At 51.2% G+C, this 17,402-nt stretch overlaps 2 protein-coding genes across 8 annotated transcripts in view; one reads left to right on the forward strand and one right to left on the reverse strand.

Moving 5' to 3' along the window:
- Window positions 1-17,402, forward strand: part of LOC102947701 (high density lipoprotein binding protein) — a 170,525-nt gene that overhangs the window by 104,611 nt on the left and 48,512 nt on the right. The gene's annotated exons all lie outside the window — the stretch shown is intronic.
- Window positions 1-17,402, reverse strand: part of ANO7 (anoctamin 7) — a 52,757-nt gene that overhangs the window by 18,308 nt on the left and 17,047 nt on the right. For 3 of the 4 annotated variants that reach the window (XM_037909306.2, XM_043522469.1, XM_037909308.2), the window contains 12 exons: window positions 17,030-17,202; window positions 15,288-15,395; window positions 14,745-14,881; window positions 12,099-12,156; window positions 7,874-7,984; window positions 7,353-7,518; window positions 4,449-4,539; window positions 3,629-3,725; window positions 1,519-1,662; window positions 1,295-1,432; window positions 972-1,070; window positions 769-871 (listed from right to left, as the gene is read on the reverse strand). In XM_037909306.2, coding sequence (XP_037765234.1) covers window positions 769-871; window positions 972-1,070; window positions 1,295-1,432; window positions 1,519-1,662; window positions 3,629-3,725; window positions 4,449-4,539; window positions 7,353-7,518; window positions 7,874-7,984; window positions 12,099-12,156; window positions 14,745-14,881; window positions 15,288-15,395; window positions 17,030-17,202 — 1,425 coding nt within the window. Of the gene's footprint in view, window positions 1-768; window positions 872-971; window positions 1,071-1,294; window positions 1,433-1,518; window positions 1,663-3,628; window positions 3,726-4,448; window positions 4,540-7,352; window positions 7,519-7,873; window positions 7,985-12,098; window positions 12,157-14,744; window positions 14,882-15,287; window positions 15,396-17,029; window positions 17,203-17,402 lie in introns of those variants that run through there. The other variant, XM_043522470.1, reaches the window with a different exon arrangement.

Below are 17,402 nucleotides of genomic sequence, written 5' to 3' on the forward strand. Positions count from 1 at the left end.
CATGCAAGTTAGAAATTTTTGGCAGAAAATATACAGCAACTGTCACTAAATTTCGGTTTATTGATTAAATGAAACCCCAAGCCAAAAAAAAAAGAAAAGAAAATTTCAATCAAAATGAAAATGTTAATCAAAAAGATTGTTAAAACAATTCAGCCCTCTCTAATTATTTCCAGCATCCCTCTACACACACAATGCTTTCCCCAGGCATCCACCAGCATTAGCCCTGGACCCGCAGAAAGCCATTGGACACCTGACTGCAGGACTCCTGCATTGCAACTTTTGATGTTTTGCCGTATGAGACAAATTCCTTCCTTGTGTCACACTATCTAGCTTGCAGGACCTAAGACAGCACCCAGGAAAACTGGGAAAGGTGGCAACCTTGTGACCCTACACCAAACACCTGCACTCATTCCCTTAGTACCTTGGTACTTCTCTACTTTGATCTGAGCCCTTCCACCTTTCTCAGTTCCTGATCTGTCTGGATCCTTGTCTTTCCGCCTTTTCCCTTCTGCACCTAAATCCAATTTCTTTTAGCAGCCCCTGCTTAATTGCATAAGAATCCAGCCGAAGACAATGGACAAGATTCTCCCCTCCTGTCTGAGTGGGTGTGACTCCCTCTCAAATCGGATGGCAGTGTTTCACACTCACTTTGTGCAGGTGAATGTGATTGCAATGTATAAGTTGCAAAGGAATGGGGAGCCAGGTTTGTCAGGAACTGTCCCAGGGAACCACAGTTGAAGTCTGTATAATTTCCCTTCCACCACTTACCCCACTTGGTAAGGAAATGGGCCAGTGCAATGTAAATTTTAGAAAGGATGAGGATGAAGATTAGATTCACCACTGAGCCTGTAAGGCTGGCAATACGAGACGCCTAGAAAAGAGGAGAGTAGAGGGAATGAACCAGAACATCCCCCGGGGCTTGTGCAAGCCCATAAAACCCTAGGGCAGAGCTGGCTGCATCTACATCTTACCGATGCCACAAAGAGGAAGTTCCCGGATCTTGACACAAGGATGCTGATGATCGCCCGGTACAGGATAATGGAGATCAGGAACATCACAACCACAGCAATCTGCAAACACAACCCAGTGGCCATCAACTTGCCATCAGGAACTACAGTGTGTTTGGGGCAGCTGGGCTTGCTCTGATCTCTGGGGGCACTGGCAGCTATGGGAGAGTCATGCAGGCAGTAAGAGGCAATCAGCATGCAGAGAGGAGGCAGTCATGCCAGGAGCTGCAGACCCCATGAAAGACCTTCAAAGCCAGGCACAGGGCAGGGGCCTACAGTGCCCTTACCATCATGATGATGATCATCAGTCCAGCCACGACCCGTTTTACGCGGTTCCGCTTGGGAAAATATGGCTCCTCTGCTCCAGTAATTGGGTTCTCCATTGTCATGGGAGCCATGGCAGTGAACTGGGGTCGCGGCCGCTCCTAGGACAGTGGGAAAAGGCATTGCCTTGATTTGGCTTTGTACGGCCTTGGGAGTTCAGCTGTGTGACAGAGGGTCAGGCCTGTACCTCAATGTCCTCGAAGTCAGAACAGTCCCACCGGTGCGCCAGGGTGGCGTTCATCCGCTTCCAGTACTCCAGGAATGTCACAGCCCACAGGGACATGAAAATGCTGAAGAAGATGGTCCCACCGTGGTCGAAGAGGCGACCTGCCTATGGAGCAAAGCAGGGAGAGTGAAAGGAACGCTCAGGGAACCTGCAGGAGGAAAGGGCTGCTAGGTTGGATCCTGAGAGCAGCAGAGTGCTAACTTACTGGGTGTGTGAAGGGGGTGAGGGCAGGAGAGAGAGAATGAGTTTCTCTCTGGGACAGACAGGGAGGTTCCCCAGGGGAAGCATAGGGGTTTTGATAAGAGACAAAGCAGCACTGGAACTGATCTACAAGAATCAGAGTGCTGGATCAGTCTGAGTCCTTGGACCCACACCGGAGCGCTCCTGAGGCAGCAGGGAGTCACTGATCAGTGGCAGCACAGTGCACAGCTGATTTGCCCACCTGTTGCCAGTACCAGACCCAGGCTGCTCCGAAATGCAAGTCGTGGTGTGCAGGAACAGAGGCATAGGGACAGGGCAGACAGGGATTGGGATTCCTGTGTATCTGATCAACCAGAGCTGCCTGTGCTGTGCTGAGAAGGTGACAGCAGGGTGTGGCTTTGGGATGTGCTGGGAGCAGTTCACAGCTTGGGGCCCTGTACAGGCTTCATCCCCAGGCTCAGAGCAGTACCCCTCCCACTCTGAGCATTCATCTCTCCCTGCACGGGGAGGGGGCCTCAGCTCCAGACAGGCACAAAGGGAGAGAGTGTTTCCTTATTCTCTCTGGATTTGCTTGAATCTCCCTGGGAAGAGGTTGGAGCCACACGGAGAGGTCACCCTCGCTGTCTGAGGAACCTTACCTCAGCGCTATCAAACGCTCCTGCTGGCGAGAGAAAGAGTGTTGGGCCAGATCCCCAGGTGGTGTAAATCAGCCCTAGCTCCACTTGGAGCCAACAGGCCAGATCCCCAGCTGGTGTAAATCAGCCCTAGCTCCACTGGAGCCAATGGGCCAGATCCCCACCTGGTGCAAATCAGCCCTAGCTCCACTGGAGCCAATGGGCCAGATCCCCACCTGGTGCAAGTCTGGACCAAAACTGAAGTCAATGGAGCCATGCCAATTTACATCAGCTGGGGGGACTGGTCCATTATGTAGTTTACAGAGGGAGGAGCCAATCAGATTAGCCCAACAACCATAATCCCTTAAGCGTAGGATCTTGCGACTACCCAGCACAGCAGAGGCTTGCTGTGCAGAGCAGATCTACGTCCTGAGGCAAGAAATGTCAATGCGGTAGTGTGAATCTGCATAGCCAGTTCAAGCTTCACAAAGCCTCTTCCGTGCTCTGCAGTGCTTCCGTGCTCCACACACACTGGAGCAGCACCTGAGGAGCAGCTGTCCCTGAGATCTGTCTCTGCTGCTCCACTCCATGTGCAAGCAGCAAAGTGAAACAGACCCTCTTCTCATCTCTGCAGCACGACCTGCTCCAGCACCAGAAAGGAGAGACCTTGTACACACAGGGAGAGGAGAGGTGGGAGGGAATCAGACAGGGAATGCAGGGGAGGGATAGCAGAGGGAAGCCAAGGAAGAGGCAGCGGACCTGGGGAGGAACAGACCAGGGAGGGGATGCAAGGGAGAAGAGAAGGTGAAAGGGGGAGGAGGAGCTGGAGAGGGATGGTCTGGGGATGTGGGATGCCAGCGAATGTGCACGGCTGGGAGGAGGGAGACTAGAAAGAGGGGAAAGGGTCCAACACTGCAGATGGGAGGGGGTGAGGAGAGGTCCTGGGGGAGGTGAGTCCTGGTGCTCTCTCCTCTCACACAGGAACATGTCCCCTGAAATGTCTCCTCTAATGTCATTAAGATGAAAAGGCAGAGAGCAAATCCCAGTGCATTGTGCTTGTGCAAACAGCCTGCTTATCGCCCCTCCCAGTGCATAAACACAGCACCTCCCAGCTCAGCCAGGCCCTGGCGCAGGGGTGAGAGAGCTGTGCACACCTGGGCACTCTAGCAAGCACCATCTACAGGGCAGACTGCAGGATATTCTTTCTTCCTGGCCCTCCCCTCTGGAAATTAACCACTGGGAGCCACAAACCTCACCTTGAACATACTGCAGATGCTGGAGAGCTGCCAGTGTGGGCACTCCTTGCACAGCGGGCACATCTGGTACTCATCCTCGCTGTCACAGATCTCCTGCCTGGGGTAGCGGGGAGGCAGACAAAGAAAGAAATCAGGACCACGGTACATTCTTTGCTGAAGGCCACCCTTTCACACCTCTTGAGGCCTCATTCTTTCCAGTGATGAGGGACTAGCCAGGACGCCATGAGAGCCCATAAACACTGCTCCTTAAATCAGCCAGAGAGTTCTGGGGGAGCAAAGCTGCTGAGCACTTTCCTCCTGCAGGTCCCCAGGTGAGAGTGCGGCACTCGGGATCAAAGCTGGGATGTTCACATGGCAGCACAGAGCACTGGCCCTTTTCTGCCCCTCCTTGGCCTGGACAGAAACACCTCATGGAGCTTCCCCCCAACAGTTTCCACTAGTTAGAGTTTAGCCATTGCCCTGTCATGTTGGAACCTGGGTCAGACAGCAGACCCACGGTGCTGGGAGGAGCGGATGGCCACGTGCTGTGAAGACCTGGGTGACATTTCCCTGTAGGGTGTTAAGGGGACTTTGACCCCCTCGAAGTTGGGTTGTTCACCAGGAATTTTGCTCAGAAGCCTGTGAGGAGCCAGGTTTGCTTGACAGTGAGCATGCTAGTTGAGGGTGCTGTGGCCTAGTGGACTGACCTCAGGGGAGGCAGCCAGGAATTGCTGACTTCCGGCCACCCTGGGGCTTCCCCCACATCCTCCAGGCTGCAGACAGCCAGTGGGAGAGGGAAGGAGAAGGTAGGGACAGAAAGGGGAGAGAGGCTGGCACTTACGCAGGTATGTCGCTCAGCATCAGAAATATGCCTGCGATGAAAACCAGTGACCCCACAACTGCAGCAGGCAAGAGCCAACCAGTGTAGAAACCTAAAGAGAGGGAGGAGAGAAGGCCAGTCCCTCAGAGTGGGAGTCTCATTGCAAACACAGAACCTGTAGCCAACCTGCACCCTCATTGCAGCAGCAGAGCCCAATTCAGAGCCCCACATTCCAAGTGAAACCAACTGCGGAGCGAGGCATTGCATCCCAGCAGCTGAAGGAGAGTCCCCTGCCAGCCATTGTAAAGGAGGGTTCCTACCATGTTCTGCACCACACGTTCTCAGAGGTCATTTGCGGAGTGGGGGCTTCCTCCTGTCTACATGCGGATGAAAGGGGAGGTTAAGGGTTATCCCACCCTGGCATTGACTTCAAGAGCCTCCTGCTGGCTGTGTTGTCACCCTGAGATGTGACCTCCAGAGAGGCTGGGTTTGATAAGGGCCACAGGGCAGGACTTTCAAAGCCATTCAGTGCTGGCTCAGTTCTGCTCCCACGGAGCAGAGCTTACCTAGTGCCGAGTGGCAGTGGGAACCCCACCTTCGTGTTTAACACACAGGGACAATGATCCATGTTAATCAAGTCTGGAGGCAGGGTGGAGTCTGTTATGCTAGCCAGCGATTACGTTGTTTGGCCATACGCCCAGCCTCCCAAGAGGCCCAGATTCCCTTTCTTGGCGGGAGAGGATGGACTACTCTCCTTTTCTCTTGTTGTGAGCGCCATGTTTCTGGCTGAGAATGGCTGAAACCCTTGATCTGGTTCAGATGTTATCACCATGGCCTCTAAATACCAACTGGCTGCATGTAGCGCACACAAACGAAGGAGGCCTCAACTTTTTTTCTCCTCCTTCTAGACCTATTTTTAATTAATTTTGTCTATTTCTCTCTCTTTTCTTCTTGTATTCCTTCCCTCCCTTCCTATTGCACCTTCTCCCTCCTCTCCTCAGCGACAGAACATAAGAACGGCCATACTGGGTCAGACCAAAGGTCCATCCAGCCCAGTATCCTGTCTACCGACAGGGGCCAATGCCAGGTGCCCCAGAGGAAGCGAACCTAACAGATAATGATCAAGTGATCTCTCTCCTGCCATCCATCTCCATCCTCTGACAAACAGAGGCTAAGGACACCATTTCTTGCCCAACCTGGTTAATAGCCATTAATGAACTTAACCTCCATGAATTTATCCAGTTCTCTTTTAAACCCTGTTATAGTCCTAGCCTTCACAACCTAAACAGTTATGTGAATATACACAGAGAAACTGGAGACCAGTTCATATTGCAAATATACAGGATCCTAAAGCTAAGGTTATCTGTTTGGCTTGGCATTCCCCTCTAGCTCTCTCCTAAACTGACAGATTGTGTTTGCAACAGAATGGGATACTTTATTAAATATTCTGATTGCAAAACATGAATTGTACATTTGCAATAACAGCCTCCGATTTTTAAATGATAAATTAAGAGGGAGGGGGGGAAATCTTCAACCCCCTCTCCCCCCCAATAACAGCCAAAAAAAATCATTACATTGTATGGCTATCTAGAGTAAACCAAAGTAACATTAACGTAACGACAGGCAGTGGAAATGGATGGTGTTCCTGGGGGAAGCCTCAGAGAAAAGCGGGGGCTTGCATGTAGATCTAGGCTCCAGCTATGAGCTCCTCTGATCAGGAGTGCCACCGCTGGGATCCCATCATGGAGAACGTCTGTCCCATCTTCTCTTGATGGGCTGTGGTCAAGGGATGAGTGTCCTGGTCTATGGAGGGTTTTGTAGATTAGGACTAGGACTTGAAACTCAGCCCCACCACAGACAGGGACCAGCAAAGCATCCATTGCTCCTACTTGATCAGCCACGTCCATTTCATAGACTCTTTCATAGAATATCAGGGGTGGAAGGGACCTCAGGAGATCTAGTCCAACCCCCTGCTAAAAGCAGGACCAATCCCCAGTTTTTGCCCCAGATCCCTGAATGGCCCCCTCAAGGATTGAACTCACAACCCTCGGTTTTGCAGGCCAATGCTCAAACCGCTGAGCTATCCCTTCTCCATCAAATGCATCCCACAGCTTGGACATGACAGGAAGGGCTTCTGGCCATGGGAGCTTTTGGGCCGCTGCTCTGTGCAAGAGGGACAGCTTTCCTTGCCTGGGATACGGCAGACAATCCCAGTACAAGGTAAACAAACACACCCTAAGCTAACTTCTCTCTAACAAGCCACAGTAGGAAAGGGGCAAAAAGGATGATTAGTGAAAAGTGGCAACCTGAGAAGGATCCTCCCTGCTCCTCTGGCAATGACACCCATGCACCTGATGTAAAGGGTGCTCCTTACTACAGTACAGCCCGTCCTTGGTCTGCACTGGTGAAGCAAAGCACTCTGCTTACTCAAGCAATTGATATTCTCTGCGCTGATCCCTGCATTCCCTTCAGCAGAACACAAGGAGGCCGACGCTCCAGGGAAGCATTAGCCCTTTCTGGAGAAGGTACTAGGTTAGGGCAGAGCTGGGTGTCACAGGAGGTGGTTGAAGAAGCAGTAAGGAGCAGGACAGAATAATGCATACTGGTGCTGGTGGTGCCCTTCCACTGCTGGCTAGAACCCATCCCCTTTGAGCAGCATGGCTGCAGGAGGCATTATTCTTCACCAAGCCTGATTTCTAAGAGACTGGACAGTCTGATCTCCTGATCAGTGAGGCTGCAGTTCCTTTTCCAGTGGGCATGAGGAACACACAGCTATCACAGCTCAGGAATTGGTCGGAGATAGAGGTGCAGGCTCGAGGCTAAAGAGAATGGGGCAGGAGATCCAGGGCTGCGTATTGACAGGTCTGGTTGGGGCCAGGGAGGAAGGTAAGTTGTTGGGAAGGCTCCAAAGAGCATTGTACTCACCCAGCCAGGCAAAGTAGAGTGCGATCTTCTCTCCAAAGTACCTGCGGATGTGATCCAGTGGCTGGTATCTGTTCCATTTCCGCCACCTTGCCCAGTACTGGAAGAGGACCTGGCGCTCAGTCAGGCTCTCAGGGGCCAGCCTGTCAGCAGGTACCGCAAAGGGACCCTGCGGGGGAGAAGCAGGGAGGTTCCAACTGAGGCTGGTGAAAGCATTGCAGCTGCCCATGCAGAGCAGAGCACCTGGCTGGGCTGGGGAGAGGGGCTTGACAAAAGCCCCCTGCCTCTCCAGCTCCCCACAGCCAAGCTCCCCCACCCCCAGTTACCTCTGCATTCTTTCAGAAAGGCTGAATAAGGAGCTTTTTGAACAGCCCGGCCCCCTCCTGGGCAGAGGCCATGCAAGTGCTCTGTCTTGGCCAGGGCTCCCTGCTGCCCCCTGAGCTGGAGATCAGGGCATGACCGAAGTCCAGTCTGGCTGAGGTAACAGGGAACTGGTGCTGGAAAGAGACTGTCTCCTGACTTACCTCATGCAGGGGGAATGCAGCTGCAAAGACATCCTCGCTCAGCAGCCGATCCACCCCAACCTCCCCCTGCTTCAAGTGGCCATATGGCGTCGTGGCCAGGATCTCGTACAGCTGGGGGAAGCAAAGAGGTGGTAACTAGCCACTGTCACACTGACAAAAGATACAACGAGAACCCCGTGATCCCTCAAAGGTTCTCAGTCAGCAACCACCCTTCAGCCCTTTCGAGAGGGAAAAGGAGAATTTAGGTGGAAAGAGACTCAACAAGTTCAAATAAATTCAGGTATAGGAAGTTGATTTTTGCCACCTATTTCAAGCCTGACTCTCATAGGCATTGTAACATTCCCTTCCCCGGACATTGAAAACGGAGAGAGAAGGGTTGGTTTTTAGTCAGCCTCTTTAAACTTTGCGTGTATTAAAATCTATTTAACTCCAATTGCCAGTGAATACTTGGAAGAAAAGTTGTCTGGTGCAAGTGCGGGAGGAACCGACTAGGGGTCGTGCTCCTCTTGACCTGCTGCTTACAAACAGGGAAGAATTGGTAGGGGAAGTAGAAGTAGGTGGCAACTTGGGCAGCAGTGACCATGAGATGATTGAGTTCAGGATTCTGAAAAAAGGAAGAAAGGAGAGTGGCAAAATATGGACCCTGAACTTCAGAAAATCAGACTCCCTTAGGGAACTGATGGGCAGGATCCCCTGGGAGGCTAATATGAGGGGGCAAGGAGTCCAGGAGAGCTGGCTGTATTTTAAAAAAGCCTTATTGAGGGCGCAGCAACAAACGCTGGATGAATGGACTATAAGGTGGATAGAAAGTTGGCTAGATTGTCGGGCTCAACGGGTAGTGATCAATGGCTCCATGTCTAGTTGGCAGCCGGTATCAAGTGGAGTGCCCCAAGGGTCAGTCCTGGGGCCGGTGTTGTTCAATATCTTCATAAATGATCTGGAGAATGGCGTGGATTACACCCTCAGCAAGTTTGCAGATGACACTAAACTGGGAGGAGAGGTAGATACGCTGGAGGGCAGGGATAAGATACAGAGGGCCCTAGACAAATTAGAGGATTGGGCCAAAAGAAATCTGATGAGGTTCAACAAGGACAAGTGCAGAGTCCTGCACTTAGGACGGAAGAATCCCATGCACCGCTACAGACTAGGGACCGAATGGCTCGGCAGCAGAAAAGGACCTAGGGGTTACAGTGGACGAGAAGCTGGATATGAGTCAACAGTGTACCCTTGTTGACAAGAAGGCCAATGGCATTTTGGGATGTATATGTAGGGGCATTACCAGCGGATCGAGGGACATGATCGTTCCCCTCTATTCGACATTGGTGAGGCCTCATCTGGAGTACTGTGTCCAGTTTTGGGCCCCACACTACAAGAAGGATGTGGAAAAATTGGAAAGAGTCCAGCAGAGGGCAACAAAAATGATTAGGGGACTGGAACACATGACTTATGAGGAGAGGCTGAGGGAACTGGGATTGTTTAGTCTGCAGAAAAGAAGAATGAGGGGGGATTTGATAGCTGGTTCCAAAGAGGATGGATCTAGACTGTTCTCAGTGGTAGCTGATGACAGAACAAGGAGTAATGGTCTCAAGTTGCAGTGGGGGAGGTTTAGGTTGGATATTAGGAAAAACTTTTTCACTAGGACGGTGGTGAAACACTGGAATGCGTTACCTAGGGAGGTGGTGGAATCTCCTTCCTTAGGAATTTTTAAGGTCAGGCTTGACAAAGCCCTGGCTGGGATGATTTAATTGGGGATTGGTCCTGCTTTGAGCAGGGGGTTGGACTAGATGACCTCCTGAGGTCCCTTCCAACCCTGATATTCTATGATTCTATGAAACCATCCCGAAGTACAGAAAGAATAGCAAATATGGCAGGCAACCAGGTTGGCTTAACAGTGAAATCTCTGGTCAGCTTAAACTCAAAAAGGAAGAGATTTGGACAGATGACTAGGGAGGAGTATAAAAATATTGCTAGAGCATGCAGGGTTGTAATCAGGAAGGCCAAGGCACAACTGGAGTTGCATCTAGCAAAGTAATGTGAAGGGTAACAAGAAGGGTTTCTTCAGGTATGTTAGCAACAAGAAGGTGGTCAGGGAAAGTGTGCGACCCTTACTGAATGGGGGAGGCAACAGAGTGACAGATGATGTGGAAAAAGCTGAAGTACTCAATGATTTTTTGCCTCGGTCTTCACAGACAAGGGCAGCTCCCAGACTGCTGCACTGGGCAACACCGTATGGGGAGTAGGTGAGCAGCCCTCAGTGGTGAAAGAACAGGTTAAGGACTATTTAGAAAAGCTGGACATGCACAAGTCCATGCAATGCATCCAAGGGTGCTGAGGGAGTTGGCTGATGTGATTGCAGAGCCATTAGCCACTGTTTTTGAAAATTCGTGGTGATCAGGGGAGGTCCTGGACGATTGGAAAAAGACAAATATAGTGCCCATATTTAAAAAAAGAGAACCCGGGGAACTACAGCCTCACTTCAGTCCCTGGCAAAATCATGGAGCAGGTCCTCAAGGAATCCATTTTGAAGTACTTGGAGAGGAAGGTGATTAGGAACAGTCAACATGGATTCACCAAGGGCAAGTCATGCCTGACCAACCTGATTACCTTCTATGATGAGATGACTGGCTCTGTGGATATGGGGAAAGCAGTGGATGTGATATATCTTGACTTTAGCAAAGCTTTTGATACGGTCTCCCACAGTATTCTTGCCAGCAAGTTAAAAAAGTATGGATTGGATGAATGGACTATAAGGTGGATAGAAAGCTGACTAGATTGTCGGGCTCAACGGGTAGCGATCAATGGCTCGATGTCTAGTTGGCAGCCGGTATCAAGCGGAGCGCCCCAGGGGTCGGTCCTGGGGCCGGTTTTGTTCAACATCTTTATTAATGATCAGGATGATGGGATTAATTGCACCCTCAGCAAATTCACAGATGACACTAAGCAGGGGGGGAGAGGTAGATACGCTGGAGGACAGGGATAGGATACAGAGGGCCCTAGACAAATTAGAGGATTGGGCCAAAAGAAATCTGATGAGGTTCAACAAGGACAAGTGCAGAATTCTGCACTTAGGAAGGAAGAATCCCATGCACTGCTACAGGCTGGGGACCAAATGGCTAAGCAGCAGTTCTGAAGAAAAGGAGCTGGGGATTACAGTGGACGAGAAGCTGGATATGAGTCAGCAGTGTGCCCTAGTTGCCAAGAAGACCAATGGCATATTGGGCTGTATTAGTAGGAGCATTGCCCGCAGATCAAGGGAAGTGATTATTCCCCTCTATTCGGCACTGGTGAGGCCACACCTGGAGTATTGCATCCAGTTTTGGTCCCCCCACTACAGAAGGGATGTGGCAGGACACGACCAGCATGTTCAATGACTGAGAGACTTGCAGGAGCTGACAGAGGCAGGATGGTCCAGTAGTTAGGGCAGTAGTCTAGGACTTGTGAGACCTGGTCCTGCTCCGCCACAGACTGTGTGTATGAACTTGGGCAAGTCACCTAGCCTTTCTGTGCCTCAGTTCCCCACCTGTAAATGGCGATAATAGCTCTGCCCTGCCTCATAAGCTTTAAAGGTTGTGAGGTGCTCAGATACAATGAAGAGGGGGACCCTCTAAGTCCCTAAAATAGATAGCTGATTCCCCACTACCTTGCGCAGTGCAGCCATTCACACTTGTGCAAGGTGGGCATACCATGCTACCACCTGGGCAGCAGAGCAGAGATGTCTGATTTGGTAACATTTTACACCCACTTTGCACACGAGTAAGTGACCGTCTTTCTTTAGACTGATCAGGATCTGGGATGTGCCTAGTGCTCAAACAGCCAGGGTCACAAGCCTACTCGTTACTCAAGCTACCCCCTAAACTGAGCCTTCCCTCTGCTTAAATGTCAACCTCCCTAGAGGCCACCATACTTGCCCCAACCTAAGCCCATGCCTCCCTGGAAGGCCTGCATCCTCCAGATTCAAGTGGGGCCTTCTCCATGACACCCACCTCTCTCCTAGCCCAAACCCAAGCCTCGCCAGGGTCCCAAACTTGCTGCACCCAAAGCCTTCCCCTGCATGGCCCTTTCTGCCCAGGCCAGAACACTCGAGCCCTTCCCAGCTGGGCTGACACAAGAGCAATGAATTAGCATGTAAAGAATTGAACCAGAAGCCAAGAAGGAAGGGCACATCTCAGCCCCAGGCCCTGCGGGACCTCTCCCTCCCCAGGAGACCCCTGGACTGGCTACTCACTATCCTGTGCCGCTGCGTGCTGCTGAAGAAGGTGTCTTGCTCATTGCTCCCTAGGAACCTGCAATCACATACACCAGAACCATGATGGGAGCATGCCCCCAAAAGTGCAACCCACAGGACGAGCCATCCTGTTTCCTCTCCCCGAGCCCAGGGCCATCCACTTCCCCACCCCATTTTGCCACAGGTAAAGCCCTGCACCTCACTCATCCAACCGAGGACAGCACCTCCCTGCCCCTGCCAGCCCAGCTGCAAAGAGAAGGCACTTGCAGGGGCAGTTCCAACAGCAGGTCACCTCCTTGGCTTCACCCATCAGCTCAGAGGGGCGGCCTATAGAGTCACTCCCCCGGGGTAGTCCTCTCACAGCAGCCTTGCTCTGCTGATCATCAACCTACCCACCTCATCCGACCCTGTGTGCACACATGGCTCCTCCTCCCTATAGGTACCCTGTGCCCCGCCAAGTGGTGGTATTTAATTCTTATCCCTTTATTGCTCCGATAGCTTCGGCAGTGCACTAGGGGTCTCAGGGACACTGACACCAATGTGCTTCCTGCCCTGAAGAGTTTATGATCTAGGCAGACAACATGCACACGCAGCTGCCTGGATGAGCACTCCAGCAGGTGGCGTAACAGGCTTCCCTGTAGATGCCCCGCAGGCCTGTTAGACAGGGAGTGGGAGAAGAGGTCTCCTCTCAGAGCCACTTATAGATTCATAGATATTTAGGTCAGAAGGGACCATTATGATCATCTAGTCTGATCTCCTGCACAATGCAGGCCACAGAATTTCACCCACCACTCCTGCAAAAAACCTCACACATATATCTGTGCTATTGAAGTCCTCAAATCGTAGTTTAAAGACTTCAAGGATCAGAGAATCCTCCAGCAAGTGACCCGTGCCCCATGCTACAGAGGAAGGTGAAAAACCTCCAGGGCCTCTTCCAATCTGCCCTGGAGGAAAATTCCTTCCCGACCCCAAATATGGCGATCAGCTAAACCCTGAGCATATGGGCAAGATTCATCAGCCAGATACTACAGAAAATTCTTTCCTGGGTAACTCGGATCCCACCCCATCTAATATCCCATCACAGGCCATTGGGCCTATTTACCATGAATATTTAATTACCAAAACCATGATATCCTATCATACCATCTCCTCCATAAACTTATCAAGTTTAATCTTCAAGCCAGATAGGTCTTTTGCCCCCACTGCTTCCCTTGGAAGGCTATTCCAAAACTTCACTCTGATGGTTAGAAACCTTCATCTAATTTCTAGTCTAAATTTCCTGGTGGCCAGTTTATATCCATTTGTTCTTGTGTCCACATTGGTCCTGAGCTTAAATAATTCCTCTCCCTCTCCGGTATTTATCCCTCTGATATATTTATAGAGAGCAATCATATCTCCCCTCAACCTTTTTTTAGTTAGGCTAAACAAGCCAAGCTCCTTGAGTCTCCTTTCACAAGACAAGTTTTCCATTCCTCGGATCATCTTAGTAGCCCTTCTCTGTACCTGTTCCAGTTTGAATTCATCCTTCGTAAACATGGGAGACCAGAACTGCACACATCCAGGTGAGGTCTCACCAGTGCCTTGTATAACAGTACTAAAACCTCCTTATCCCTACTGGAAATACCTCTCCTGATGCATCCCAAGACTGCTTTAGCTTTTTTCATGGCCATATCACATTGACGGCTCATAGCCATCCTATGATCAACCAATACTCCAAGGTCCTTTTCCTCCTCCTTTACTTCTAATTGATGTGTCCCTAGCTTATAACTAAAATTCTTGTTATTAATCCCTAAATGCATGACCTTACACTTTTCACTATTAAATTTCATCCTATTACTATTACTCCAGTTTACAAGGTCATCCACATCCTCCTGTAGGATATCCCTGTCCTTCTCTAAATTGGCAATACCTCCCAGCTTTGTATCATCCGCAAACTGTATTAGCACACTCCCACTTCTTGTGCTGAGGTCAGTAATAAAAAGATTAAATAAGATTGGTCCCAAAACTGATCCTTGAGGAACTCCACTGGTAACCTCCCTCCAGCCTGACAGTTCACCTTTCAGTAGGACCCGTTGTAGTCTCCCCTTTAACCAATTCCTTATCCACCTTTCAATTTTCCTATTGATCCCCATCTTATCCAATTTAACTAATAATTCCCCATGTGGCACAGTATCAAACGCCTGACTGAAATCTAGGTAAATTAGATCCACTGCATTTCCTTTGTCTAAAAAAATCTGTTACTTTCTCAAAGAAGGAGATCAGGTTGGTTTGGCACGATCTACCTTTTGTAAAACCATGTTGTATTTTGTCCCATTTACCATTGACTTCAATGTCCTTAACTACCTTCTCCTTCAAAATTTTTTCCCAAGACCTTGCATACTACAGATGTAAAACTAACAGGCCTACAATGACCCGGATCACCTTTTTTCCCTTTCTTAAAGATAGGAACTATGTTAGCAATTCTCCAATCATACGGTACAACCCCTGAATTTACAGATTCATTAAAATTCACTTGGGTAACTGTCTGTCCCACAGCCCTTGCCCTCAGGGAGACAGCAGGAAGCTCATTCCAGATGGGAAAGAGGAAGGGTGATCAGCACAAGGAAGCAGGAGTGAATGCGTTCTACAGGCCCCCTGGGCTCTTACCATGTTAACTTGTTCACCTTGAAGTGACAAGTGTAGTAGTCCAGGGGCATGTTTGGAACCTCCTCACACAGCAGGCTGGGGACACCCAGCCTCTTCACCACTCTGTCAGACCAGTTTGAAGCCTGATTCGGCAGGGCCTAGGCACAAGCAAGAGGAAAAGGCTCAGGAGGAGGGCAACAGCAGCAGCATGGTGCCGAGTCAGCATCCGGGGACAGAGGAGGGTGGGGGAAGAGACGAGTGCCCCAGCTGCATGCACAATGACGCGAGAGGCTGGGAGCACTGGCATGTGAAAGAGGGTGAGTGGGGAAGCACTGAAGGGATAAGGAAGCTCCTTCCAGGCGACCTCCGGCGCCTGCTCAGCCCAGTGTGTACACCAATCAGCCAGCACGGAGATACCTCCCCCACAACTCTTCCTCCCCTCCCGCACTGTGACACATGGGAGCAGTGGGATGGCTTCACCCTGGCAACTAGGAGTTCCTCATCTCCTGCAGGGATGAATTGGGCCCTAGAGGGAAGAGGAACGAGTCTCGGAAAGACCCTCACCTGCAGGGGGAGCCTCAGCCGGAGATCCTCTGCGTAATAACACAGCACGCTCCAGGGAGCATTCAGCAGCACATAGTGCACCACCTTCTTCTCATCCTGGATCGCGTGCTGGGAGAGGAGAGGGAAAGATGGCATTAGCCACCTGTTGTACTCAGGCCTGGCGTTTATAGGCTGGATCCTCCGCTGCGGTGAATCAACAAGGCTCCCTTGAAGTTGACGCTGCTATGTTGATTCATAGCAGGAAGTGGCCAGCCATGCAGAACTCACCCTGGCTGTGCCATTCCTAAGCATCTAGAGAGGGGGATGTCTACACTGCAAAGAAAAACCCACGGCAGAGCTCAGGCTCACATGATGAGGCTAAAAATAGCGTAGATGTTCCTGCTCAGGCTGGAGCCCAGGGCCCTGAACTGCATGGCTCAGAGCTTAGGGCTCCAGCCAGAGTTGGAACATCTACACTGCTATTTTTAGCCTTGTAGCATGAGCCCAAATCAGTTGATCTTCATTGTCTTCAGCTGGGAGACTCACTGCCAAGGGTTTTCTTTTGCAGTGTAGACATGCCGTAGGAACCCTGCAGAGCTCAGGGAACTGTGCAGCAGAGGAGCACCCGCCATATGCAGCTCCCAGATCACACAGAGCAAGCCGTGCTCCTGTTGGCAGCCACCTCCCATCACTCCTCTCCAAGAGAGCGCATCTCCCAGCAGGCCAGGCAGCGTGAGACCAAAGAGCTTCCCTCCTGGGCCTGCCAGGAGAATCACTAGATGATGGGAGTAGGTTAGACACACACACACACCATGTGGCACAAGGTCAATATTATTCCAATGAAAGATCAGCAGATGATTCCCTAGCCACCCCCCGCAGCTCTGCCTTGTTCCCAGTAGGCTGAAATGCCCACTGCCGCCCTGGCCCACTGACTGGGGAGGGGGCCATTTTGGAACTGGGTAAAGTTCTGGCCCCAGGCTCCATCCACTCTGTAGTACTCTGGCAGTGAAAAGGGGAGGGAGATCTGCCTCAAGAGGCACCACCTGTTATCCCTAATGACAGATAAATGGTGTGGCAGGTGCGGACAGGCTAGGCTATGCTGGGGGCTCTATGGGCCCCTGACCAGGTTCAGGATAAGGGAGCGGGAAGGTGGTTTACAGACATTAGTTATTCGTGTCACTTAATGCTCAGCTGGAAGGTGTGCAGATACCATGGTGATGGTATCTAACATGACACAATAGAAAGGCACCTTTGCCCTCCTCCTGTGCCAATCACAGCTCAGCTGGCCCAGGCGACCATGCCTATAACTTAGCTCTAACATGCTTCATCATACACAGGGCCCTGTTTCTACATGAACTAGGTTTCCTCTGCAGGGTAAGTGATGCAGAGTAGACTGACCATGTGTCCTGGCTCCAGTGGGGGAAGAAGGCTCAATTTATCACCACATGCTGGCAGGCTGCCTGTGTTGCTGACAGATGGCTGCATTTCCAGCCTCCTCCTCAGACTGCCCAGCCAGCTGGCCCTTTGCTTTCCTTTCCCCTCTGAGAGAAGCCAGGACCAAGCCAAGGTGGACAATGAGCTCCCCTTTCTGGAGGGGGTGGCCCCGACACGTCCGGATATAGATTACTGGGCTGAGGGGGAAAGACCAGGACCCAGTGAACAAAGCAACTCTTCCCCCCAGGACAGAGGGCCCTGCAGAGCTAGGCTAGTGCGCTGGTACACAGGGAGGCCACCTGCCTGGGCACCAGAAAGGACCCAGCTACCTTTTCTATACAGATTCCAGCAGCCTGGAGCTTGTTCAGAAACTTCTTCCGCCAAGTCCTGCGGACATCGACAGCTCTTCTCCACCGGGGTACCTTGCTCTCAGCACTGGTTCCTTCACTCTGTCCCTCCTGCTCCTGAGTCTGAGGGTCTGCTTCCCACACCAGGACGAAGTCTGGGACAAGAAGAGACAGCTTGTGTCCACATCACAGAAAATGGACACTGCAAGGCACATGGGGGCAAAGCTCTTCAGAACCACCCAGCTCATGCACATCTATTGCTTCATCTGCTTCTCCATCCACTCCTGCCCAGTGCCCATCTGATTCTTGTCACAGGGCTAAATCTTGGTGGAGTAAGAGGAACAGCCTGCAGAAA

The sequence above is a fragment of the Chelonia mydas genome, chromosome 9, assembly GCF_015237465.2.
Source record: "Chelonia mydas isolate rCheMyd1 chromosome 9, rCheMyd1.pri.v2, whole genome shotgun sequence".
NCBI classification, from domain to species: domain Eukaryota; kingdom Metazoa; phylum Chordata; order Testudines; family Cheloniidae; genus Chelonia; species Chelonia mydas.